The following is a 27,580-nucleotide window of genomic DNA, read 5'->3' on the forward strand; positions in this document are numbered from 1 at the left end:
TGATCAGGATGTGTATATCCTAATTAGCCACTAGAATTGCTAGGTTCTTGTGAAGTTCAAGAGGGATGCATGAAAATCAAGAACATATGACATTTCAGTCATGTCACTTAGTGCAGTATTAGAAAGTACTCAGATGCTGCAGGGAAGAGGATGGTGTAAAAAAAACTATACACAGTAAAACTCTGATGGTCCGGCACTCCTGATGGTCCGGCACCGTCAGGAACCCGGAAGGGCTCCGGGCAGCCGGACCATTGGAGCTGCTCTGCCCCCAGCTTCCCCGATTCAGCCGCTGCTAAAACTGACCAGCGGCTGACTCCAGGAAGCCCGAGGCAGAGCTGCTCTGCCTCGGGCTTCCTGGAGTCAGCCGCTGATCAGTTTCAGCAGCGGCTCACTTGGGGACACCTGGGGTAGAGCAGCTGGGGTGCTGCTGTGTTGGTCCAGTAGTGCCGAGGAGCGGCGCTGCGGGACCAACCCGGCAGCACCCTAGCTGCTCTGCCCCAGGCGTTCCCAAGAGCAGCTCGGGTGCTGCTGGGTTTGTCTTGCTGCGCCAAGGGTCGGCGCTACCAGACCAACCCCGCAGCACTCCAGCTGCTCTGCCCCAGGAGTCCCTGATTCAGCCGCTGCTGAAACTGACCAGCAGCGGCTGAATCAGGGACGCCTGGGGCAGAACCGGACTATCGGAAGGGGGGGCTACGAGGGGTCTGGGGTGGCATCCCGCCCCCATCCCAGACCCCTCATAGCCCCCCCTTCTGATAGTCCAGCAAATCTGATAATTCGGCACCCCCGGGGTCCTAAAGGTGCCGGATTATCGGAAGTTTACTGTAGATTAGAGTGAAGAAATCGGTGATAAATTGGTAGAGTTAGCCAAGAGCCAAGTGGAGAACATTGCAATGGCCCCAGTGAAATGGAACATGGTGATGGGTAGGTATTTTGAAGGTAAGCTGAGCAATAGAAACTTGCCTGTATGAACAATAGGCAAGGAGTGTTAAGGCTTCCATCCAAACCTTTCATATGCACAAATTCAGGAAGTAGCTGTCAAGGGTGATCTTCAAGACTTCATATTCCTGTGTGTGAGAGAGTAATGTAAATAAAACCCTGAGTTGACCCATCCTGATTGCTTATAGGAACTGATTGAATGACTCTTATCCAGAAAATCTGAAATTTTTTTATGGTTTGTGAGGCCTACAGGGATGAAGAGAAAGCAGCAGTGAGAGAGCACCAAGAAAAACAAGACTTTCAAGTTGTTAACTCATCTGTTTGTCCTGAGAGTGTGCCATGTTTGATTTTTCCACTTAAAACAAAGGTGGAAGTTGAGCCAGCCTGATCTCAGCAGGGCTGCTTGTATTTAGTAGTCAGCAGAGGAGGTGAGGGTTCTGCCGAAGTCTCCTTTTTTGGGTGAAAGGTGTCCTGAAAAGATCAGGAAACTATGAAAGTGCAAGGCAGGATAGCATAAATGTAAGGAGTAGGCAGTGTCTAAATTGCAGTGGAAGGCGCAGAAAGGACTTGATGGGTTGCTGTGTTATAAGTATATCTGATATTTTAAGTTCATTTTGAATTAGCTAAATACATATCAAAGCACTGTTAAATATAACTTATATACAATTATTAAATACAATAATTGGTGCTCCCTAATTCTTTGATTGTATTAATGCATACAGCCAAGGATCGCAGTAAAATGTTTCATATCATATTTATTCTTGGATTTTTACTTTAGTCGGCCACCAACTTGCCATCATACCAGCCAAGAGAGACACAGTTGTCACTTTGGCCCTTGCCCTGCATGTCGTCAGCCCTGCCGGAAAGTGTTAAAGTGCGGCCACTTATGTCCTGCTTCTTGCCATGATGAAGCTCTTGTGAAGCAAACTGGCTTGGTAAGGTGCTAGAACTGTGCTTCCCAAGAAGAATGGGGAACACTCCTGTCCCTGATTTTATGTTGGAAAGCATAGCTATTAGAAGTAAATATTTAGGGTTGAATATGCTGTGTGATACTAACTTGAGAAATTAGAATTGTGATTCTCTTTGCCTTGTTTAAAATCTAATTTCTCTTTGTATGGCCATAAATGACACTTGACAGTTCATATACGTCCACAGGTAAATCAAGAGTCTTCCTTTTCTTTCCTCTTCCTCTGTTGTTCTTTAAAACTATCGACAAACTTATTTAATATATTGTATGCAGAATCAGCATACGCCTTAATTTTTTTGTCTATTAAAATTGGTTAGCTTCTAGGTATTTGCTAAATGATCATGTTAGGAAGCAGTTCAAAATAGGAAACTATACATTGACGCTTTTAGACTTTAAGCTTCATGTGAAAAGTAGACAACATCAAAATATAGTAATACTCATGGAACAGAGTGTATTGACCAGGTGAGAGAGCACTGTTAAATTACACATCCTTTGCCTGTAATGTTTGGAATGATATGACTAATTTTTTTACTTGCCCTTGTTGTCAGGTTAACAGTAAGATATGCTAGGGAATGAAATAGTGGCTTTTATAATAAAGCTGTCTGGATTTCAGGCTCATGTTCTTGGTAATACTAAAAAATGAAATGATTATCCAGAAATCTACTGTATTCATGTCTTAGTTTCAGTAAGTATAATTTCTTCAGTTAAGGGAAAAATAAACCTGTTAGAACTAAGATCTTACCAGTCATTATGGATATTTTTAGCTAAACAGATGGCTCTGCTTGTCGCCACAGCTTATATGATGTAATATAAACATAGCAATGTATTTGTTTTGCTTTCAGCACCAACCTGCTGGTCCCTGGGAACAGCCATCTGAGCCAGCTTTTATTCAAACTTCATTACCTTGCCCCCTGTGTCAGGTTCCTATACCAACGTAAGTATAAAAATGTTGTGGGGTTTGTTTTTTGGAGTGTTTTTTTATTTTTGCTTTGAAATAGTATCATTTTATACTGCTATATAATGTTTAAAGCATCAATTTCTTTTGTGCTTTAGAATTTTACAAGGATTTGTACTCATGAAGCCTGTTATATTTTTGATGGAAATGGTATAATCTCAGAAGGCAGGGAATTTCTTTCGGTGGCCAATAGTTAGCATCCTGGAATTGTCTGCTCAGTGCAAAAAAGGATGAATAGAAAGAGTAAAATAAGTGCCTGATTTTTAAAATATTTGTAAACAAATGCACAAAGCTATGTTGAAAATATTTTATAAATACGGGACTGAGGCACAGAAATATGATGGGTTTTTTTCCAGAATACATAACGTTATATAGCATTTCATGCTCAAAGGACAGCTCCCATTGACTTCACTCACAACTGTGGATGTCCAGGACTGGTGCAAATCCGAATCCAATGTCTCATATCCGTTACCCAACAAATGAGGAATGCACAGTTAGTGACCACCTGTGAAATGACTTGACTAGCATCACACAGGAAATGTGTTGTGGAGAGGCTCTGATGACTTAGTCTGTCCGTACTATATTGTAATTCTGTGTTAGACTATGAAATGTATGTATCTTTTGGTCTCCATTTTGAATGTACATCTCATTTGTCCTTTCATATTGTTTGTTGCCTCCATTTTAGACTAAAATTCCAACAGGATGGCAGAGGTACAGGCGCTAAGTGTACATCTAAACTACTCTCTATTTTTGAAAAAGGAATTTGCATATCTGAAGATATGCAAATCTTCAGATCTCTCACTTTCAAAAGCAGAGCTTTCGAAAATGAAAGTAGTCTGGACGTGGTTTTTTTGGGGAAAACCCCCCTATTTTGAAAAAAACACGTGAACCTCATTTTTTAAGGAAGAGCGGGTGTTTTTTTTCCGTGGCAATTGACATATTCTTTATAGAAGATACCCTAAATCTTCATGGCTTTTCCATTGAAATGGAGTAGCTGTAAACAATATGCTGTATCTTCATCACAAGAACTTAGTTTATTGTTGGGGATGCAATCCGGCAACCAAGTTACCTGTGGAGTCTGATTCTGGGAGTCATTTGACAAGGACAGAAAGGTTATAAAAAGATGGGAACTGCTCTTTTCAGGGTTCTTTTTGGTCAATTTTACTAGTTCAAGATGATGGACACTATTGTGGGCACTAGCTGAGGCAAATGGACTCGCGGAGACCTGCCGCCTTAAATGCAGGTGATCCCAAAGGACTCCCAAAAAGAGGGTGAACTTGTGTGTGGGGCACTGCATGTAGAGTTTCTTTAAAATAATCATATTTTTTTAATTGAGTAATTAAAGAATAAAGTGTGAGATGTGTATGTATGTTACGTGCTTACAACTATAACATGCCTCCAGAGAGAGTTAAACTGTAACTAAGATGGAGCGTGCCTTGGGTGGAGTTGTGGGAGAGGGTATGCTCATGAGGTATCTTGGAAGGCCAGATCGGTCATGGGGCTTAAGGTAGGTGGGTTAATGGACTCCATTTCCAGTAAGGAGTAGCAGACAGAGTCGGTGCCCAGGAAATATGCCACAGTGTTTAAGGGAGGAAATAGCGTGTTAACCTTAGACGCAGGGAGACTTAAAACACGTGAGAGGATAGAAGCTGGGATTTCCTTCATAGCAGTTTGGTGGTGGGCAGCCTGCAGAGAGAGCCCAAACAGATGAGACAGGCCTGCATAGAATCAACAGTAGTTGTTGCCAGATGCCATCATCTATCCTAAATTCTTCCATGTTCTTTAGCCAGAACTGAGAATTGGGGTCATTGTATTTTGAGTGTGCCTACACTGCAGAGTTTTTCCGGGAAAAACAGTTGTTTTTCCAGAAAAACTACACTTACGTCCATGCTGCAATTGCGTTCAGAAAGTCGAAAGAATGCAGGGGTTTTTCCAACAGCAGTAAACCTCTTTCTATGAAGGAGAAGCCTTTTTCTGAAAGAGCTCTTTCGGGAAAAGGTGTGTGTGGATGGGGAAGAGGGGTTTTTGTCAAAAGAAGATGTCTCCAGGAAAAAGCACGGGTACCCTGGTGGCCACTCCATCCATAGTAATCACAAGTTAAATGTGAGATAACATCCTCATTGATTGGACGCTATCTTTCGAAAAAGCAGATCACTTTTTCGATGCGCTTTTGTGTGTGGAGGCTCTCTTTCGAAAAGTTTTTCTGGAAGATCACTCCAAAAGAAGCCTGCAGTCTAGATGTAGCAGTTGAAACAATAAACCAGAGAAATGTCAGCAATAAAGATAACACACTTTTTTTTAATACAGCCTTGCAGGCTCTGCAGTTGGAATAATTGATTCTGGGATTCTGTCTATGAAAACATCAGAAAGTAGAATCCAAATAATCTCTAATTTTCCATTCTTAACGTATGGATAAGAAAATCGAACAGTTCACTGAAATAATTGTGCTACAGAAATAGTATGAATGTTGAACTCCTCCTTTGATCTTGATGTGGTGCCAGGTAGAGCCTCTCTCCATGAAATTCTTGCTGAAAGGATGTGGTGGTAGGGGAGAATTAAAGCAAGTAGACCAGTGAGCACCTTTGTTAAAATGTGCTTGAGGCCATATTTAGGAATGCCCTTAAATTTGTGTGAACTCTCAGCCTATGTCTATATTAGCACTTTTGCTTGTATAATTTATGACTCTTGGGAATGTGAATAAAACACTTCTGTGAGTGAGAAGTTGCACTGAGAGAAGCACCGATGTGAACAGTTACCATTGCACAGTGGTGGTGGTTTAATTATATCAACTGGTGAGTTCTGAGCTCTCTGCCATTGGCAGAGAGTGGCTACACGGGCTGTACAGCAGCACAGCTGCATTGGTACAGCTGTGTTGTAAGCTCACTAGTGTAGGCATGGCCCTAGAGAAGATGGAACGAAGTAGAAAAGTTATGTGTATTTGTGGAACTGGCAGCCTGAATTTGGCACTCTATGGCTTATAACAGATTCTTTCCCATTGCTTCAGATGCCTTATTGTTCTAAGGAATGCAGCTGTTTGCAATTCTTTTTTTTTTCTTTTCTGCAGGGAATGCCTTGGGCAGCATGAGGTAAGTCACAGATAAATGACCATTTGAGTGAAATATGCTTTGTTTTGATTAGTTTTTGTAAGAACTAATCTGCCTTAAAATCTATGATGTGTTTTTATATGAGTGCTGGCATGCTCATTAGGACAATATTATTGCACGGTATTAGAAAATGTGTAACTAAACTTTGATCAAGCAATCTAAAATTCTAAGCTCTTGGCTTTTTAGACTACCTTTTATACAGCTTATTTAGGTAAAATGCTCTTGGACTAGGACTAGTGAGTGTGTTTAATGAATGCTGTCTCTTTCTTTAAATATTTCACTCCTTTTTCAATGGGTTACATGTAAGCACTGTTTCTTCTTTGAGTTCTGGCTTATGTCCATTCCACTTAGGTGTGCACACACCGTGTGTGTGTTTTGCCAGAGAGTTTTCCCTTAGCGGTACCCATCAGGCCAGCCGGGGAGCCCCCTGTAGTGGCACCACTACATTGGTGCATATATATCCCTGCTGGCCCTCCACCCACTTAGCTCCTTCTTACCTCCCGTGACAGTTGTTGGAGCTCCCTTCTCACTTGCCAAGCGTGATCTCAGCAGTATCTATTGCATTCTCAGTAGTTAGCACCTTGTTGAACCCCTTTGTTTTCTTACCCAAGTTACCTTCCCTGTTAGATAGTTATGTAGTTTGGGTTGGGACTCGCCTGTTGCGTCCCCTTGTCCAGCCCACAGGGCATGCCAGGGTGCTACGGTTTTAAGCCCTGCACTGGCTGTTCCAAGCTTGTGCCTTGTGGTGACCCACACGATTAGTGCTTGGGCAAGACCCGTGTCCCGGCTAACTGTAGAATCTGTTGTAGTTTCAAGCCCAGAACTCTACACGAGAGGAACTTGCACTTGAAGATACTCCTTATGGAGTCGGTGCTTTTCCTGGCACTGTCATTGGACTCAGTACCACAATCCCACAGTGCATTGCCCTCGGTGCAGGAGACTCCTGGTTCATTAGGGGCCTCCTCAGTGTTGAGGCACCCCATGGCGCAACGTCGCTCAGTCACCAGTGCAGAGCAAGAAGAGTGGAGAGGGGCAGGTCACCGCCCTACTGTGTGCCCAAGGTGCGCCCCAGTTGGGGCACCCTGATGTGCCCACACCGGCTGCAAGGTCAACGACTCCTGGGCTGGAGAGTGGCCAGTCGAGCGTGACCAGGAGCTGTGGTGCAGGGTAGAAGTTGTCTCAGGTCCAAATGGCCTTCCACTCTGGATACATTTGAGGCGGCGTGGAAGCTGATTGAGTTGATGGCTGACTTGCCCTCGCCTCACCCAAAGTGTCGGAACTGGTCTCTGGCCTCGTCAACAGCACCGGAGCCAGGTAGGCCCGTACCACCACCCATACCAGCACGCCATGAGGCATGGTGTTCCCCAGCCTTGATGCTAATGCCGGCATGTCCTGTGGCAGCAACAGCTTTGCGCACTCAGGAGTCCAGAGACAGCTTGGCATCAAGCACGCTCATTTCGGTGGCCCAGTTGGTGGCACCGGAGTGACTCATGCCTCCTCTGCCGGTATGGCACTGGGGCAAGCCTGCCTCCATGGCCCCGCATGCGGAGAGGCTTCAGTCCCCAGGCCTGACCTCTGCACTGCCGTGGTCAGATTCTGATTACTTGTCGGAGTCTGATGTGGAGTCTGTACCATCAAGGGCGTCCCGGTATCATTCTCGTTCTCACTCTTGGCACTGCTCCTCCTCCTGGCACTGGTGAAAATCTCTGTGCCAATCCCCATTCCAGCACCACTCTTCATTTCGGCGCTGCTCCAAGTCTCGGCGCCATTCCCAATCATGGTGTAGCGAGCACTAGCACAAACTTGGCCTCACAGCGGCAACAGCCAAAGCAGCAGCCGTTCTGGACCCCCTGGGCGTACCATCAGGCCCAGAGGAGCATCCTCTCTATGGCAGGATCTGCGCATTTGGGGATTAGAGCCTTACCTTCGGTCACTCCGCTGATGAGTGCTCCGGCACCGCAGCCCTTCATGGTACGGGGGAGAGTGTGGGGAGTCGGAGGTCAGGGGCTGATGGAGCAGTGGGCCCCATCTCAAGCGTCCAAGTGGCCTCATGACAGGGAAGACTTGACAGTGCGGGAATACTTGTCCTTCCTGGATGAGGCCCTAGGGTTAGCCTCAGCGTCAACTCCGGCCATGGACTCGCGGGCCCATCAAGAACTCCTTCAGAAATTGGCCCAGAGCCCTGGGGTCCAGCTCAAACAGACCTCTGAGGACTCAGACTCTACGGTTGACATTCTCAGTGCTGAGGTGCCGTCCTGGGTGGCCCTGCCTCTAAGACAGTGGGTAAGATTACAAAGACCCTCTGGCAGATGCCAACATCTATCCCGCCCGTGGACAAGAGGGCAGAGCACCGTTACTTTGTCCCTGAAGTGGGCTATGGGCACCTGTTCTTCCACCCGCCATGGGCCTGGGCCTGCGTAGGAGCGCATGGTTGCAGGTGTCTGGCATTCCTCCAGAAGTCCAGCACACAATCCAGGACCTGCCCTTGGAGGGTGGCGGTTTGTTCTCCGAATGAACTGACACCAGCCTTCATAGACTAAAGGACTCTAGGGCAACTCTGTCTCTTTAAACGAAGCACACGAGATCTTTTATGGGGGAAAAGGCAGTACCGCATTGATTGAGAATACAACAGTTGCATATGCTTTTCAGTCACTCATACACACTAACAACATACACATAGTCTTGCCAGACGATGTCATAGTTACCAGTCTAGAGTCTGTATCAATTTAGAACACAGGGGGGAGCAGGGCCTTTGTCAGTCGATCGATCCGATGCTCCTCTGGATTTGTTGGCAAGACCAAACCCAAAGTTCCATATCAAAGCACTCTGCTTTTATAATCCTTTGTTGAAATCAATGTATTCCACTCTGTCAGCTTGTGACTGGAACGTTATCTTTTTGATGTCCGTGTTCCCAAAACATTTTCCAAGGCTTATCCCATAATCAATCATCTTTCGGGGGTGCCCGCTTGCTTCACGGCTCGTCAGTCTGCCAATATCCAGTCACCTTATGAGTTGGGGTATGCATCGATGGTTATAGATTGCTCCTTTGCCGCCAGGTCATCTAGTCTTCACTCACACTTACTCCCCCTCCTTCTTTGGCCGTCTGCAAGGAAGTGGCACGTGAAGGGATGCTGTTCATCACCCTTCCCCATCCATCCAGCTGGAGATGGACGCCTCCGATATGGGCTGGGGAGCCCACCTTGGGAAGATTCAGACGCAAGGTATGTGGGGTCCCACGGATCTCTCCCTCCACATCAATGTCAGGGAGCTGAGAGCTATCCACATAGCTTGCAGCGTGTTCCTACCGCAGCTCTGAAACAGGTGCATTTCAGTTTTGACCGACAACACAGCTGCGATGTTTTATATGAACAGGGTAGTGCTTGTTCCTATCCCCTGTGCAGGGAGGCTCTCCTCCTCTGGGAATTTTGGGTGGCTCACAAGATTCACCCGGTGGTCACCTATCTGCCCAGGGTTCAGAACAAACTGGTGGACCGCCGCAGCAGGTCCTTTCAGGGGCATGAATGGTCTGAGGGCAGATGTAGCTCGCTCTATCTTCTGCAGGTGGGGGCTTCCCCACCTGGACTTGTTCATTACCCGTGTCAACAGGAAGTGTCCCTGGTTTTGCTCTCTGTTTGGGCATAGCCCGGGTTGTCTGGGGGATGTACTGATGATCCCTTGACCTCTGGGTCTGCTGTATGCTTTCCCTCCCTTCCTGCTGATTCCCAAAGTAATCCTCGGGGTCAGGGAGTTCTAGGCTTCAGTAATCTTGATAGTCTCTGTCTGGCCTTAGCAGCATTGGTTTCTGGATCTCCTCGCCCTCTCACTGGAGCAGCCTCTGCCTCTCCCTTGTGTCCTGACCTGATCTCACAGGAGTTCGGCAGGCTCAAGCACTTGAACCTCTGCTTCCTTCACGTTATGGTGTGGAAGCTCTATGGTTAATGGCCTCTGAGGCCACGATCCGGGGAGGTTCAGGCAGTCCTTCTGGGGAACCGGAAGCCCTCCACTTGGTCTTCCTATCTGGCAAAGTGGAAATGGTTTGTGATATGGTTGGCTGATAAGGGGGTTCCTCCGATGGAGGCCCCGGTCCCAGATATCTTGGACTATCTCCTGGGGCTCAGGCTCCAGGGCCTGGCTCCCTCCTCTGTGCAAGTCCATCTAGCAGCCATCTCGGCTTTCCACTCTGGCTCGTGGGGACGGGACAGTTTTTCAGACCTCATGGTGCATTGATTCCTCAGGGGCCTGGACAGGGTTTACCCCCAGGTGTGGGAACTGGTGCCCCCTTGGGATCTAAATTTGATGCTCTTGAGGCTCATGGTTTGCCCCTTTGAACCATTAACCATGTGCTCCCTTTTACACCTCTCCTGGAAGGTGTTTTTCCAAGGGTATGTCTAGACTACATGCGTCTCAGCAGAGGCATATAAAATAGCCTACCTGACATAGTCAATGAAGTGGGGATTTAAATATCCCTGGCTTCATTACAATAAAAATGGCCGCTGCACTGTACCGGCTCAGCTGATTGTCGGCACAGTGCGTCAGTCAGATGCGGATCGGCCGACAGGGGAAGCCTTTGTCGACCGCTCCTGTAAATCTTGTTTCACGAGGCATAAGGGAGCGGTCGACAAAGGCTTCCCCTGTCAACTGATCTGCGTCTTGACTCGCGTGCTGTGCCGACAATCAGCTGAGCCAGCACAGTGCGGCAGCCACTTTTATTTTAATGAAGCCGGGGATATTTAAATCCCCGCTTCTATGACTGTTGGGTAGCCTATTTCCTCTGCCAACAGAGGCATGTAGTCTAGACATACCCCTAGTGGCTATTACCCCTCACCCAGGTGAATGTCAGAACTCAGGGCCCTACTTGTAGATCCCCCATATACAGTCCTCTTTAAAGATAAGGTCAGGCTGCATCCCCACCCAGTGTTTCTGCCTAAGGTGGGATCATATTTCCATGTTCATCAGGATATATTTCTCCCTGTGTTTTTACCCCAAACCCTGTTGCTTGGGGGCAGAACAGGCATTGCACACACTTCATGTAGTTGTGCATTAGCTTTTTATTTGGAGAGCTCCAAGTCCTTCTGTAAGTCTCCCCAGTTGTTTGTAGCATAAGGAGAAAGGGTCAGCCAGTGTCGGCTCAGCAGATCTCATTCTGGATTTTAGACTGAATCAGAGAGTGCTACCAGCTGTCACGGGTTCTGGCTCCTCTCATTAGAACACACTCCATGAGGGTGCAAGCCTCTTCCATGGCCTTTACAGCCCAGTGCCCGTCATTGAGATCTGCAGGGCTGCTACCTGGTCCTCAGTGCACACTTTTGCAGATCACTGTTAGCTTTGGAGTCACCTAAGTGGAATGGACATGAGCAAGCACTTGAAGAAAAAACAGTTACTTAATTTGTAACTGTTGTTCTTCAAGATGTGTTGCTCATGTCCATCCCACCCATCTACCCTGTGTCGGAGCATTCCGGCAAGAAGGAACTGAGGGGGTGGCAGGCCAGCAGGGATATGTATGCACCGATATAGCGGCTCCACTCCAGGAGTCTCCCTGGCTGGCCCAACGGGTACTGCTAAGGGAAAACTCTCTGGCAAACCTTGCACGTGGCATGTGCACACCTAAGTGGAATGGACATGAGTAACACATCACTTCATAACTCTTGTTCTTAGAAAGTGACCATTTTTCCTCTCTTCGTGTAAAATTTTCTTGTTCAAGTAGCTACTATCACTACAATATTCTTCAGAAGGGGGGAGACTTTGCATTACATATGGGACAGTAAATTGTGCCTTGGTGTGGGTTATATTTAGATGCAGAGTGGGAAGAATGGACAACATGATAGACTCTGCTATGAGTGATCCTGCCATTTTACTATTTTACTTCAAGCTTTTTCTCAGTCTACAATGAGTATGCACTTACTGCAATCTGAGTGTAGTGGGGTTTTGTCCTCCCAGGAGGAAGAAAAGGGGTAGTAGCTCTGTAAAGGTTCTCTCATTGTCTTTGGGTTATTGAAACAAGGGTAGATCCTAAAGCCAAGGTCAACTGGAAGAGGCTGGCTCAGATGAGACATTACCTAACCCAGTACACACAATGGTCAATAAGATTAGGTCAAGTTGTTTCAGCGTAGAGGTTACAAGAGTCCAGTGCATATAGGGAATCCAGTTCTTCATAAAACTGAAAATGGAGTGTGGACTTTCAGGAAAGCATCCATTAATAGGAAATGGGGGTTGTTTCTCCTAATTTCTGGTGCCATCAGGCAACAGCCCCCATTTTCCTATTGCCTCCACTATGAGTGGAAGGTGAATAGAGTATCAGCAATGGGTAGAGAGCAGACCGGTAGGGGTGAGGGCTGATAGCAGCCCTCCCAAATAGATGGGAAGTGGGAATAATTGAAGAATGATGCCTGTGCTATCTGACCGAATGCAGAGAATTTTCCATGTGAGTTATGTTCATAAAATTGCTAATTAAATCACATCTGCTGCATTTTATTTTTCTTCCTTCACAGCTAGAACATTTCCATTCATTTGACTTGAAAATTCCTGTGTCTCTTTTATATCTCAGTGCTGTGTAATGTGTTCAGTATATGTCACTCCTTATGGCACAGTCCCAATCAGAACAATGTCATCTTCCCTCCATTTGGCCCACCCACAGTAGAAATATTTGTGGACTTTGAGACATATATCATAGTAAGTCATATAAATTGTACTGTCATCAAATGCAAAAGTGACATAAATAGACCCTCACATATTTGAAAGCTGCATGTACTTACAACCCTTTGACTTCTAAAGCCTGGTGTATAGACTGTTAAAAAAACCTATACAGAAAAATACATAAGATGAATCTTCCATAAACGTATATATGGTAACTAAACATAATCTAATAAATCATGTAGATTAGCCTGGTAGACTAGAAATATGTTGGATTTTTATCCACACTCTTCTACAGATAATAGTTCACTTGTGCCAATGAAATAAGAACAAATGCACTTGTTATTACAGAATACATGGTGTCTTAGGTAACCCATTGAATACCTATTTGAAATAAGGGTGGCTTTTTCAGAAGATTACCGTTCAAGCAGAATGCCCCTCAAAAGAAAAATGTGATGTGAAGAATGTATGTGCACCTCTTTTTCAAAAGATAGTGCCTTTCATCTTTGTGTATGGAATACTCTCAATGCCAAAACTTGTAGGTTTATCATAAGTACAGTTTATTTCAATCCTAAACAATTCCTCATCATGGTCAGGATTTGATGCATTATTGAAGCTTCATGCATTGATACATGAACAAAATTTGAGTCAGAATAAAGACCCAATGCCAGTTATGTCATTTAATCATCTTCCTCTATATATCTATATGGAAGGAAAACCGAATTTATGTCTAGGACTCTATATTGAGAGAGAGAGAGAGAGAGCACCTTCACTCTGGAAGAGTTAATTTCAGTTTATTTTTCATTAAAACAAAATAATTCTATGGAATTATTTCTTAAAGATAACCACAAATAGCTTTATAAAGTACTTAAATATTACAGATTGGGTACGATAGAAAAAATGGACAGAAAATGTGTCTAGATTAACATGGTGAATGCGCCAAATCATTTTACTCCTGTGAGAGTGGCATTCTGTGCTCAAGATCCTTTGTTCTGTCAACTTGCTTGTTTTGTCAGATTTGTTTTTCTTTTTGCTTGAGTTTTACAGTATCATGAATCAAATGAACAGTACGTTAAATTTCTAGATGCTTGGTAGTAAGAGAAGGACAGAAACCCACATCTGGAAAATCTATTTTTATGGTGTACATTACATATATTACACCTTTTTATGCAAAAGCGATGAGGAGTCCTGTGGCACCTTATAGACTAACTGAAGTGTAGGAGCATAAGCTTTCGTGGGCAAAGACCCACTTCGTCAGATGCATGTAGTGGAAATTTCCAGAGGCAGGAATAAATATGCAGGCCAGGATCAGGCTGGAGATGACCAGGTGGATCCAATCAAGGAGGATGAGGCCCACTTCTAGCAGCTGATCTGGAGGTGTGAATTCCAAGAGAGCAGAAGCTGCTTTTGTAGTTAGCAAGCCATTCACAGTCTTTGTTTAATCCAGAGTTGATTGTGTCAAACTTAAAGATGAACTGTAGCTCAGCAGTTTCTCTTTGAAGTCTGGTCCTGAAGTTTTTTTGCTGCAGGATGGCTACTTTTAGATCTGCAATTGTGTGTCCAGGAAGATTGAAGTGTTCCCCTACAGGTTTTTGTATGTTGCCATTCCTAATATCAGATTTGTGTCCATTGATTCTTTTACGTAGGGACTGTCCTGTTTGGCCGATGTATATAGCAGTGGGGCATTGTTGGCACATGATGGCATATATTACGTTGGTGGATGTGCAGGAGAATGTACCAGTGACAGTATGGCTGATCTGGTTAGGTCCTGTGATGGTGTTGCTGGTGTATATATGTGGGCAGAGTTGGCACCGAGGTTTGTTGCAAGGATTGGTTCCTGAGTTCGAGTTATTATGGTGCGGTGTGTAGTTGCTGGTGAAGTGTAGTGGGCCTCATCCTCCTTGATTGGATCCACCTGGTCATCTCCAGCCTGATCCTGGCCTGCATATTTATTCCTGCCTCTGGAAATTTCCACTACATGCATCTGACGAAGTGGGTCTTTGCCCACGAAAGCTTATGCTCCTACACTTCAATTAGTCTATAAGGTGCCACAGGACTCCTCGTTGCTTTTGCAGATTCAGACAAACACGGCTACCCCTCTGATACTTGACACCTTTTTATGGATTACTCTTAAGATCTTAAATACATTTTTAAAATATATAAAAACAAGAAGTCCTGTGGAACTTTAGAGACTAACAGATATATAGGATCATGAGCTCTGAAGTGGGTTCTATATATTTATTAGTTTCTGAGGTGCCACAGGACTACATGTTTTTAATTTTATAGACTAACACGGTTACCCCTCTGCGATTGTTAGTATAGCTGCAATATTCTGTTGCTATGTTGACAGAGATCCAGAAAAAGGAGCTCAGTTTAATTTAATAGTACTAGTCATAAGAGAAACCAATTACAAATTCATTATAATACTTGCTGTACTGTGAAAAACCCCAACATTTTGAAATGAAACAAGCATTTTAGATCCTAAGTGGGTATTCGTATCACAGAGTGCCTTAAGAAGATAAGTAGGTACGAAATGAGAGGGGAACAGTTTTTAAGAACTAGATGTTAAAGCTATCAAACATAAGAATGGTCATACTGGGTCAGACCAAAGATCTATCTATCCCAGTGTCGTGTTTTCCGACAGAGGTCAATGCCAGGTTCCCCAGAGGGAATGAATGGAACAGGTAATAAGTGATCCCTGCCATGTTACCCGTGTCCATCTTCTGACAGACCGAGGCTAGGGGCACTATTCTTACCCATCCTGGCTAATAGCAGTTGTTGGACTTACCCTCCATGAATTTATCTAGTTCTTTTTTTGAGCCCTTTTAAAGTTCTGCATTGTGTGAAGTACTTCCTTTTCTTTGTTTTTAAATCTGCTACCTATTAATTTCATTTGGTAACCCCTAGTTCTTGTGTTATGGGAACAATTAAGGAACTTCTCCTTATTCATTTTCTCCACACAGCTCGTGATGTTATAGACCTCTATCATATTTCCCCCCCCCCTTTAGTCTCCTCTTTTCTAAGATGAAAAGTGTAAGTTCTGTTAATCTCTTCTCATATGACAGCTGTTCCACACCCCTAATAATTTTTTTGCCCTTTTCTGAACTTTTTCCAATGCCAAGATATCTTTTTTTGAGATGAAGTAATCACATCTGCATGCAGTATTCAAGATGTGGGCATACCATGGATTTATATGAAGCAATAAGATATTCTGTCTTATTCTATAATCCAGGGGTCAGCAAACTTTCAGAAGTGAGTGCCGACATTTAACTTATTCACTTATATTTACGGATCTTTGTGCCATTAATACTTTTTAAAATCAATAATCTTTCTCACACCTATCCCAGCACAATCTGCTCCCCCCAGACCAGATGGGGGCTGGGATAAAATCCTGCTTCTCAAAGCACCAGGCATCAGCAGTCTGTCCTATTGTAACTCCCAGCTAAAGCACAAATAAATTATCGACTCTTTCCCCACCTCACAGCACAAACAAACTACCTTCCTGCCTACACCTCACCCCAATAATAGCACCCACCCACCAACTCCATGCAGTCAGCCCCTTACCTCCCCCTTCCCAGGAGGCTTGAGAGTGCTGAGTTTCTGCCTCTTTCCCATGCACAAGGGATTCTCCAAACTCCCCTACCCTCTGACATTGCATCCTAATTACTTACCAGTCGATCGCGAGGCGTTCGGGCAACCCCGCCTTCCATTTTCCCCCCACCCCCGAGAAGCCCTACTACCTACCTCTAGTGTAGTGCCAGCTTTCTGCGGGGTGGACGGAAGTCCTCTCTGAAGCCTGGGTCACTTCCAGGGGTTTCGGAAGTGTGCGGGCTGCTCCCCCTCCCACAGCTCTGTTGCATGCTGGGGGAGGGGGCGTTAGCGTTGGTCCTAGAGTAGGAATGTGGAGGCTTCCCGCCACGGGAGCAGGAGTAGGCCCCGGGATTTGGCCACGTTGCAGGAGGGGAGGGAGTTGGCCGGGCTGTGGGAGGGGGGGTTTGACCCTGGGGCAGGCGCCCGCGGGGGCTGGCCGTGCTGCGCTGCGGGAGGGGGGTTTGGTCCCAGGGCAGGTGCCCGTGGGGGTTGGCTCCGCTGCGGGAGAGGAGGGGCCATGCTGTGCCGCGGAATGGGGGTTTGGCCCCGCTGCGGAATGGGGGGGGTTGCCCCGAGGGGGTTTGGCCCCGCCACGGGAGGCGGGGGTTAGCCCCCACCACGGGAGGCAGGGGTTAGCCCTGGGGCAGGCACACTCAGGGTTTCCCTGCACCACGGTGGACCCGGAGGAAGCATGTGCTGGCTTCCCGGGGTGGGGGGGACGAGGGAGGGAGAGAGAATCCTGGGAGGAGGCAGATGCAGGTGACTCTGCTGCCACTGGCACCCTGTCCCCGCTCCCCAAACTCTGTCCCCACTGGCACTCTGTCCCCTGCTGCAAAAGAACCCTGTCCTCTCCCCTCCCAGCACCCTGATCTCTCCCTCCCAGCACCCTGTTCCCTCTCCCCTGCCCCCAGCTGCAGAACTCTGTCCCCACAAAATGTATAATTATAAATGCTTCATTTTAGATTTAAATAGCATGAATAAAAAACAGACCATTTATTTCATAACTATAAACACGTGATTTTAATTTTATATATTGCATAATTTAAAAATAAAGTGTTTATCTGAGTGTAAGCAAGTGATGGACAGGAGGAGAATAGAAAGGGGCGGGGCTTCAAGGAAGGGGCGGGGCGGTAGATCTTCGCCTGTTCTGAGATTTAAAAAGTGATCTTCAGTGTAAAAAGGTTGGAGACCACTGATCTAGACCATCCCTGAAAGACATTTATCTAACCTACTCTTAAATATCTCCAGAGATGGAGATTCCATAACCTCCCAGGGCAGTTTATTCCAGTTTTTGACTACCTTGACAGTTAGGAACTTTTTCCTAATGTCCAACCTAAGTAAGCCTCCCTTGCTGCAGTTTAAGCCCATTGCTTCTTGTTCTATCCTCAGAGGCCAAGATGAACAAGTTTTCTCCCTCCTTCTTATGACATCCTTTCAGATACCTGAAAACTGCTATCATGTGCCCTCTCAATCTTCTCTTTTCTAAACTAAACAAACCCAATTCTATCAGCCTTCCTTCATAGGTCATGTTCTCTAGACCTTTAATCATTCTTTATTGCTCTTCTATGGACCCTCTTAAATTTCTCCACATCCTTCTTGAAATGCGGTGCCCAGAACTGGACACAATACTCCAACTGAGGCCTAATCAGTTCAGAGTAGAGAGGAAGAATGACCTCTCATGTCTTGCTCACAACACACCTGTTAACGTATCCCAGAATCATGTTTGCTTTCTTTGCAACAGCATCACACTGCTGACTCATATTCAGCTTGTGGTCCACTATAACCCCTAGATCCCACACATCCTACCCTTTAGGTACATGTCTGCTAGGGACAGAACGCGTCTGGGTGACGGCTCTGACTAAGTCAAGCATGTTAGAACCATTAACCACCGAGCCTTTGTACACAAATGCACCGTTATCATTCCAGGAAGCAATAGTTTTATCCTGGCCCAGCTTATTTAGCAACACTGAGGCGTTTTTCTTATAACGCTTATTCACATTATCCAACACCTCCTGAACCACAGAGTCTGAGGTGTTTGCTGTTTCTGGAGGTTTGGTAAAAATCGTTAACGGACTTATTTTGTTTTTGTTCATCTGTGCACCAGCTGGAATACCCTGAAGCCTCTTGTTTCTGACGGAGGTGTAATTTTATATATTCTGAAAAGAGTTTGTCAGATTTGTCATTGAAATGCTAGATTTCATAGATTTTAGCCACTGTATACCCCTTTGCTATGGCCACATTCAATTCCACTGTGCACCATGTCCCCAGGATAGCTCTCTTCTCATCAGTATGGGTGCACGTCTCCCGCTGCTCGGTTTCCGCACGTTTGGCATAGCGGGAACATAAGCTTGCCACCCACTCTGACAGGTAACAATGGGAAAAAGAGGCCTCGCGGGGGGTACACCTTAACTTTTGCAATCCCAAAATAATTTGCAAGGGGTCCAAAGTTGTCTCAAACTATATCGGAGTGTCTAATAGGGTATTCTTTGGTTTTGTTTACGAAAGGGTACAGGCTGGTAAAATCATAATAGTGGATTTCTTCCCTGGGGTTAGGCTTGTAATATAGGTGGATAGCGTTTGTCCTCCCCCCGAAAAGAGCATCCCTAGGCCTGAGAGGCTGGGGTAACTGGGCTCGGTTTAAAAAGCCTTCAAGCTCCCTGTCTGTTTCTTTCATCACCTCCCACTCGTGCTCCCAGAGAGTCCTCACTTCAAAACCAAATCGTTTTAGATAGTCAGTCTTAAGCTGCGTCTTGTAATAGGGACAACTTTTGGGTTTTTGTCATAGGGTTTTGTGCTTTTTCACAATAACAGGTGACACAGCCATGGAAAAAACCACCCGTTAAACTCAAAGGCCGTGCATACCCCGTCAACATTGCCATAACCGTCTAAAAAGTAGGGGCCTACCTGTAGTTCCCCACCCTGTAAAGCATGCCGTATTTGTATATTTTCTTTGTAAGAGGTATACAGCAGCCACTGAATAGATGAGTTCAAATATCTCTTTTTCTGCTGGTGGTAATTGTCTGGAGGGAGAAGAGCTACCGTGTTAGGCTCCAAAAACATAAACCTGTACATCGCCATGCAGACGGAGGCCAGCGTGATGTATTGGAAAGGATCGATATACAGGTTTATCTCTTTGAATTTACCAGGGCCTCTCTCTGCTACATCCCCCATCTCTGTCATTTTCATAATCTCTTTTCTATATAGAATACAGGCCTGTCTCAAAATTTTAACATCCTGTTGACAGTAATACGCGAGCTCTTTCTGCAAGTCAAACGTCTCCGAGCTGTGGTCCCGATACCAGTTGAAAAACTCTGCTTTTTCCCTGGGCATCATACTGTCTACACCATAGTGTCCCACACCGGGCATAGGCCCCACATAATTTTGGTTTTCTAAAGTGTTAAAAAAATGTGGAAAATACCCTTTGCACCCTTCAAACCCCATCGCCTGCGGTAGCTTGCTAAGCTTCATGGGCAAGAAGTTTAAAGAGTCTATAAAACAAATGCCCAGGGCCTTAACTTTCACACACATTAGTTTACTACCCTTAGTGATCAGTTCTAGGCACATCTTTTCCTTCAGTAGCTGTCTCACGACAAAGTACATATCGTAACCTTTGGAATTGTGTGCTAAGAATGTGTAGTCATGGAACTCTTTGCCAATAAAGGTCTTAACCAACATAGAAAGACACTCGCTACCCTTTAATTCCCAGGATTTTTCTGGCTTTAGGGCCATAGCAAAAATGTAATTGGGAGTGTGCAACCCCGTCTCCTGCGTGCATTCAAAATCATAAAAAATATACTTTTCTGAGGCTTCGGGCTTTCTAAGGCTGTCCATAAAACAGAAATGATTGTCAATGTTGCCAACAAGCAAGCCCTTACACTGCTTACAGCGCTGCCCTTTACAGCAGTGCCGCTTGTCCACGTAAGACTGACACTCATCACACAAAGTTTTAAACAGGCATTCAACTTTTTTTTCGATGCGCAGTCTGTGTGTCTGACTAAGCACTCTTTGGATCGACAAAATAGTCTACAGCTAGGACACCTCAATGGCACGCCCATGCTGTCTGAACACGTTCCGCTCAAGCAAAGACGGCAACAATACCTGCAAGAGTGGTCGTGACTGTACACTGTGTGGCAAAACTCACAATAATTTTTTGCTCCGAACAACTTTTTCACATCCAGAACCCCATAGTAATGCTCATCGTGCAACAGGATAAAATAAGTCTTGGGGTACACTGGGCCCTCCGTTTTAAAAAAGCCCCAGCCGCCTTTCGCCGTATACAGCACCACCTGTATGTTAACTCCTAAATGCTGTTCAAACTTTGCTACGTTGCTGAGCATAACCTTTTTTTGATCTGACCACCCCAGTTTCTCGTGAAGCTTTCTCGCCCCCTCTAACAATTCGGCGTCCGTAGGTTTACGATCGGACATGACGGCCAAGAACCCGCCCACAAAACACAGATTGGTACCGGTGTAAGCCAGGTCTACTAAACATGGTCTCTTTTTATGAATAATTTGACTACTAAGGATAGAAATTAAAACTCTACGAGTGCCCCCACCCGTTTTTTACAACTGTCACAACGAGGCGCAATGGTCCATTGAGGTGCAACTCTCTATTACTCTGTAACAGCTTTGAGGTCTGGTTTAAAAAATCCTCAGCAGACAGCTCGTCCCTAGTTCTTCTGACCGAAAACAAAGGGTTAGTTAAATTATGGCTCTCTAAATGTAACTGAACATAATCATCAGGGCCTATCCTACCATTAACGTCATCTAGAACTAACTGTATTCCCCTACGTATGGCTTCAGTAACCTGTTCAGCTGAATTTATTTGCTCAAGATTGACAAAACGAAATTCCTCACAATACACTGACCCCCCAATCTAGGTACTTCACGTTGCCAACTTCACACTCTCTCCGTATACAACTCTGGATTTTCAGGGGTACTTGGGGGTTTCTCTACGGGACCATCAGGGGCATCTTCTACCTCAGATGCTATTTCAGAGTTAGAGCGGTCTCTGTGAGAGTCATCAGGACTAGACAGGGACCCGTCTACAGACTCATCACCACCTTGCAGGTCAGATAAGCCATTTTGTGAGCCTCCAGAAGGGGGCATCTCTTTTTGGTATTTTTTCCTCATCACTTCTTTAGCCTTTTTTAAAAATTTTGCAGTGATCTTGGCCTGGAAATTTTTGGAGCCACCTGTTTATCCGCCAGATGCTGTCCCCCTTTGTTTACACCTTATCTGATGGGAACCCCTGAGGGATGACCCTTTTGCCCAGGCCCCTTTCTTTTAGGTCCCCTGAGGATACAGAGTTCACCAGTTTTCTGAATGAAGCATCAAACTCTTCCCCCATACTAGAATATGGGGGAGCTGAGATGAGCTTATAGTTTTGGGAGAATGGTTTTGTCAGTCCTTGGTTTTTTATTCACAACCCCTAGAGCGCATGCTCCGGGTTTGTGAATGTGTGTGGTTTTGCGCACGATCAGAACCCCTAGAGTGCATGCTCTGGGTTTGCGAATGTGGGCGTTTTCGCTCACAGTTTTCTCAGGGCGTTGTGTGGCAGTGGCCGCTGAGGAACTGGAGTTGTGTTTGTGTGGGTGCAATACCTTAGCATTGCAGGAGTTTTCAGTCCTTGGTTTTTTATATGCAGCCCCTAGAGCGCGTGCTCCGGGTTTGTGCACATTCGGAACCCCTAGAGTACATGCTCTGGGTTTGTGAATGTCGTTGTTTTCGCTCACAGTTTCCTCAGGGCGTGGTGTGGTGGTGGCCACTGAGGAATGGGAGTTGTGATTGCATGGTTGTTTTTTTACCGGTGTCTTTTGTTTTGTCCTTGGGCTTGATGTATGTGAGGTTTGGACCACCCAGATGCTTCATCTGCACTCTTGTGCTGTTTTGCGTTGTTCAGGGTCTCAAAGCAGATTCCTGGTTCTTTGGCGGTTCTGGAGGAGATGTCCTTGTAGCTCTGACTACTGCATTGTCAGAAAAGTTGTCCATGCCTATGAGGTGGGGGGGAAAAACATTTTACAAAAAAAAAAAAACCCTGAACTTTACCATCTCTCACCCACACCTATGTATTTACTTAAAACCTCATAGAACAACCAAACTGATAAGTAAAATATATTTACTGGGCTTCATCGATCCATCAGTCACTGATGCTGGTGAATTTTCCTTTTCAGCAGTCTCTTTCCTTTTTCTTTTGAGCTTGTTTTCCCTCTGGTCTAAGGATCTCTCATGTTTTGACTGTACTATGGAGCAAACAACATTATTATAAAACACATGAAACTCTCTTGTAAACTTTAAAATCATTAGGGTGTTTTTCTATTTAAAAAGTTATAGCTTTAAAACAAAATAATCCATTTCAGGCTGTACAACAAACACCAGTTTTGAGTTTATTTCTACCACTTAAACAAACAAAAAACAACAAAAAACCCACAATTTTTTTAAATACATCTCGTTTTGCAGAATAAAAACCAAAACTGCTTTTAAAACCCCTTGTTAGTTTAAACGAACCAAGTACTTTTAAAAAACCCTACACGTATGCCTTGCACAGCCCCCTCCCCCTCCCTCCACACACATGCACTAAACTGCAGCTTTATAAAACACACCAAACCAAGTTTGCAGCCATATAATTTTCAAAACCCACATGCATTTAACACATCACATTTTGCACAGAAAAAGCAACCCACCAAACACTCTGTACCAGCAGTTTGCCAACATATATTTTAAAAACACACCTGTGTCTGTCACAAACTCCATCACACACACACACCTTCAAAAACTCCCCAGAACAGTTTTAAAACGATTTGCAACAATATTTTTTTAAAAGCAGCGGTATGCAACAAACTGTTTTTTTTTTTAAACCGCTTATCTCTAGCATAAGCCCCTGAATCACCCACAACTTAATCCCTACAGCCAGCTTTTTAAAAAAATAAAAAACCCCAGGTAAAAACACACCACATTTTTGTAACCATCCCAGATACTTTTAGCCTAACCCCACCACCTCCTCCCCCAACTCAGAATTGAACATTTATTTTGAAAACACATTTGGCACAGAGAGAGCAACCCACCAAACACTCTATACCAGCAGTTTGCCAACATATAGTTTAAAAACCACACCTATGTCTTGCACAGACCCCCTCTCTCTCACACACAAACCCAGTAGCATCACATGTATTTAAAAGGCACATGTGTGTTTGGGCTTTTGGTTAGTTAGGATTACACCCAAATGCCTCAAACCCATTTTAAAAACACATCACGTTTTGCACAGTAAAAAACCTGTTAGTTTGAAACAAGCCAACCATTTGCAACCAAATACTTTTTAAAAACACACCTATGTCTTGCACAGACCTCATCTCACTCAGTCACTCAGTCATTCACACACACACACACACACGCGCACACACACACACACACACACACACACACACACACAAAAACCAATGGGGTAAAGTGTTGTCGGCACATGCTTGTTCTATTCCCCCCCATGTGTGTTTGGGCCTTTAAGGTTAAAAAATACTCACAAATGTTAGTTAGTATAACCCAGTTTTTTAAAAAACAGTATTAAGCACAACTACAGTTAAAAATGGTTTTTACCTTGGCCTGGTGGTGAACTGCAGCTTAAAATTACTGGTTCCATGTTAAACAGATCACACTGCAATAAAGGTAGCAAACATTATTTTACTAAGAGAGCATGGCCAAAGAGTGGCATTATAGAATATATATTTTCAAAGTTAAAAACAGGGGAACATACCTTCTCCTGTTGCAGTCCAGCAGCCATTCAAGAAAGTTTCTGTTGAAAAGGACAGTCTCCAAAATACCTAGGTTTTTTTTTTTTATACCCTGCTAACCCATTGTTTCAAACAACTTCCAACATAGTAGCTAGCAGGTTAATTTGATCACTGCAACTCTAAAATAATAGATCCTTAAAGACTTTAGGCATCCCTCCCTAGCATTGCCTTTTGTGATCTGGGGGTGGAGGAATTAAGCTGTCTCCACAACTTAGTTGCTTTTGGCTACCTTTTTTTTCTTTTAGTTAAAATACATTTTTTTTGTAGGGTTTTCTTACAGTATTAACAGTAAAAGCACCAATCCTTAATGTAGCTGTACCCATTTCCATGTGGAGACCCTTTGCAGATATCAATAAATGTCTTGGGGTTTGTTTTTTTAAACATGCTTCTTTCATGCTTAAGGCTTGAGGTTTAAATAAAATGCTTTTAAATGTTTGTTTGTCTTTTAGAGCAAATGCTTGTTCTAAAGTATGGGTAAAAGACTGAAACATTTCAGTTTTGGGTTAGACCCTTAATTTTTTTTAACTTTTAATGGCTAGAAAAAGTAGCCCATAGCATTTAACCAGCTCCTGGGTCATATTTAAACTGTCCAATAACGTTTCTACCAGCGCCTGTGTCCTTTAAACTGTCCAATAGTGCTCTACCAACCCCAGGGGTTATATTTAAACTGTCCAATAGCATCTGCAAACTCCTGAGGTGTTATTTAATTAGATATTCATCAGAGCCCACCCATCCAACCCATCAAATTTAATTACTGAACATTAACCTCAACAAGGGTAAGTGGTCACACCTAAACCTAACCATTGACTAGAGCCCCCTGGCTATTCAGTGAGGTGTAGTTAAACCATTGAGTTCATGTCTAATAAATCCTAACTGGGGTGGGTGGGAGGGAGGTGATTTTTTTCCTTTTATTTAAAAAACAAAACATTTTGGAGGGGTTTTTCTTCCCCCGAGTTTCTACCATACATCTTTCAGGGTTTTTCAGTAAATGGGCCCCTTTATACAAAATGGATTCTCACAAACTTTATTTTTTTTAAAATGATTTTATTTAAAAAACATACAAACCATGTGTTCCACCAAAACTTTTACTCATGTAGGGATCACACAAACCTTCTGACAGAAGATAGTCACAAAAGCTCCTTTTCAAAAGATATTTACAGCTACCAAGTTTTATATCTCATGTGTGTCCCCTCACCATTCTCTAACTTCATCCTTTTACACATCTTACAAATAGTCTTTTTCTTAAGCAGGGTTCTGTAACTTTTTGTACGCACCAGACGTTCAATATAATGCTCTAAGCAGGCGTCTTTTGGCTTGGTCATGGTCTTTAAAACACTGTGAGGATCTTGACTGAATTGCACTGCATTTACCAAAGTCACCCCTTGTGCTAAGTGTTCTTGAGTTAAGCACAGACATTGCATAGCATGACCTACGGCAATAACAGTATTTAATAAGCTTTCCAAACACAGTTCAGCACATAGGCCCCGGAGCTTGCAGTTTATATCCTCTGGAGTCCAAGTCAAACAGTCATGGTGCCGCTGGGCTGGCGCATCTATGACACAACCCTCACAGTCCTCAAAAAGCTTTTCCCTAAGACCGTGACTAAGGACGGTATAAACACCAATGCGTACAATAGAGCGCATAACTTTTTTACGCTTATGATGTGGCACTGGCTCAACTAGGTCAATGCCAAGCCACCTCCTGAATTCTTCATGGCCGTCATCCTTGGCGTTCTCTTCAATGCTTTGTATCGGTGTTGAGCAAAAACAAGGTGGGCCCGGTTCGTCTTCCTTGTCCGATGCAATGCTGTCCTGGGTCTGAGGGTCAGCTAGAAAGGCATCGTCAAGCTGTCGAGAGATTGCCAGAAAGAAATAATGTAAGACAGTCGGGTCTTTTTTTTTTTTTTTTTTAAAGGTTTACAAAATCCCGGTTTCCTAACCCCATGATACCTCAACTTTGATCTTTCATTTACCTCTTTGACTTCTTTTCCATGCACCTTGTCCAACTCCTGGGAGCCATGGGCACCTTCCTCCTCCAGGCCATCTAGCTCATCGGGCTGCCTCGTGAGCGGTTGGGTTTCGGCGTCAGATACTGGTGTATCCATCAGTGGCTGGGCCAAAGGGCTCACTTCAATTTCTCCTTCCTCCTTGGAACTGTCGCTGATGTAGCGCTTTCTTCTGTCGCTGATGTAGCACCAAAACAAAGTTGGTGAAAGAAGCCCTGTTTCCGCTCAGCGTTTGCACGCTCTCTGAAACACGCGCTCTTGGAACAAGATGGCCTCTTTTGTGTGGTGCTAGAACTTATGGGGAAGTGCTATGCTCTGATTGGCAGAGGGTGTCACGGGAAGCTCTTAGAGGGGTCACACGACCCGCTCCCGGTCTGGTCAACGGATCCCGGAACTGCACCCCCGATTGGTCAAAGCGGATCGCGGGGCAGTCCTACAGGGGGAAAAACCCTTCCTGATTGGTAGAGGGAGGCGGGGCGAGTTCTTAGAAGGGTCACACATCCACTTCTGGGCAGGTCATCCGGTCCCAGAACTGCCCCCCGATTGGTCAAAGCGGTTCATGGGGTGGTCCTACAGGGGAAAACCCCTTCCTGATTGGTAGAGGGAGATGGGGTGAGTCCTTAGAGGGGTCACATGATACCCCTTACTTCCGGTCACCTGCCCCTCTTGACCCCGGATGTATTACCCCCAAGGGCAGAACTTCCGGTGATAGGGGAGACAGGACTTCCGGGGACAGGGGCGGGACTTCCGGGGTCAGGGAGCGGGGCTAACGTTTGATTGATGGTAGGGCCCTTATACTACTAGCAAATGCTTATTGGATAGTTGACAAGTTGATTGACTAGTCACTTCCCCCCGTTTGCTGCCTCTATCAGAAAAAGGCAGCCAGGGGAGGGAGGGGGGGGAAGAAGGGAGCCTGTGGTCAGCAGGGAGTCCCCAACTTACCCCGGGCTTCACATGACGCTTTCGCCTTTAAAGTATAGCAACAGCCCTAGGTCTGTTTCTATACTTCAGAGGTGGAGATGCTCTATCAACTAGTCGAATTGTCAATGCAAAATGCATTGGCTGTTCGCTTAGTCAATTACCCTCAGTTTATCCTCCCTAATCACGACCCCTTCCTTCACTCCCTCTCAGACTCCATACCCCCGCCTGCACTCTAGTTTCCTACTCCAAGCTCCCTTCCTCACCCAACCTCTTTCCCAGATTCCAAACCCCCTTGGTAGAAATGTGGCCCTTGAGCACTTGCTAAAAAACCTTGGACTACCCCTCCCCCCCATTACAAATTATTACCCACTCCTGCTCTAGGAGGATGGTGAGCTGATGGAATGGGTTATGTAGGGAGAAGGTGGAATCTCCATCCTTAGAGGTTTTTAAGGCTAGGCTTGAAAAGCCCCTGACTGGGATGATTTAGTTGGGGTTGGTCCTGCTTTGAGTGAGAGATTAGACTAGATGGCCTCCTGAGCTCTTTTCCAACCCTAGTCTTCTATGATTAGGTATTCATTTAGACTACTACATACTACAAATATTAAATACTTGGGCAAAAGTTGCTTTAACCTACAACTCTAGATACTTGTAATCCACTTGTTTAAGTTCATGAAATATTGAGAGGTAA

The 27,580-nt window shown here is 44.9% G+C and overlaps 1 protein-coding gene across 1 annotated transcript in view; it reads left to right on the forward strand.

Annotated features, from left to right (window-relative positions):
• The window catches only part of NFXL1 (nuclear transcription factor, X-box binding like 1), a 104,442-nt gene that overhangs the window by 41,107 nt on the left and 35,755 nt on the right, over nt 1–27,580 (forward strand). The window contains exons 13-15 of the mRNA XM_075930466.1: nt 1,715–1,871; nt 2,746–2,837; nt 5,923–5,944. Coding sequence (XP_075786581.1) covers nt 1,715–1,871; nt 2,746–2,837; nt 5,923–5,944 — 271 coding nt within the window. The remainder of the gene's footprint in view (nt 1–1,714; nt 1,872–2,745; nt 2,838–5,922; nt 5,945–27,580) is intronic.

Source organism: Pelodiscus sinensis, chromosome 5 (assembly GCF_049634645.1).
Source record: "Pelodiscus sinensis isolate JC-2024 chromosome 5, ASM4963464v1, whole genome shotgun sequence".
Lineage (NCBI taxonomy): Eukaryota > Metazoa > Chordata > Testudines > Trionychidae > Pelodiscus > Pelodiscus sinensis.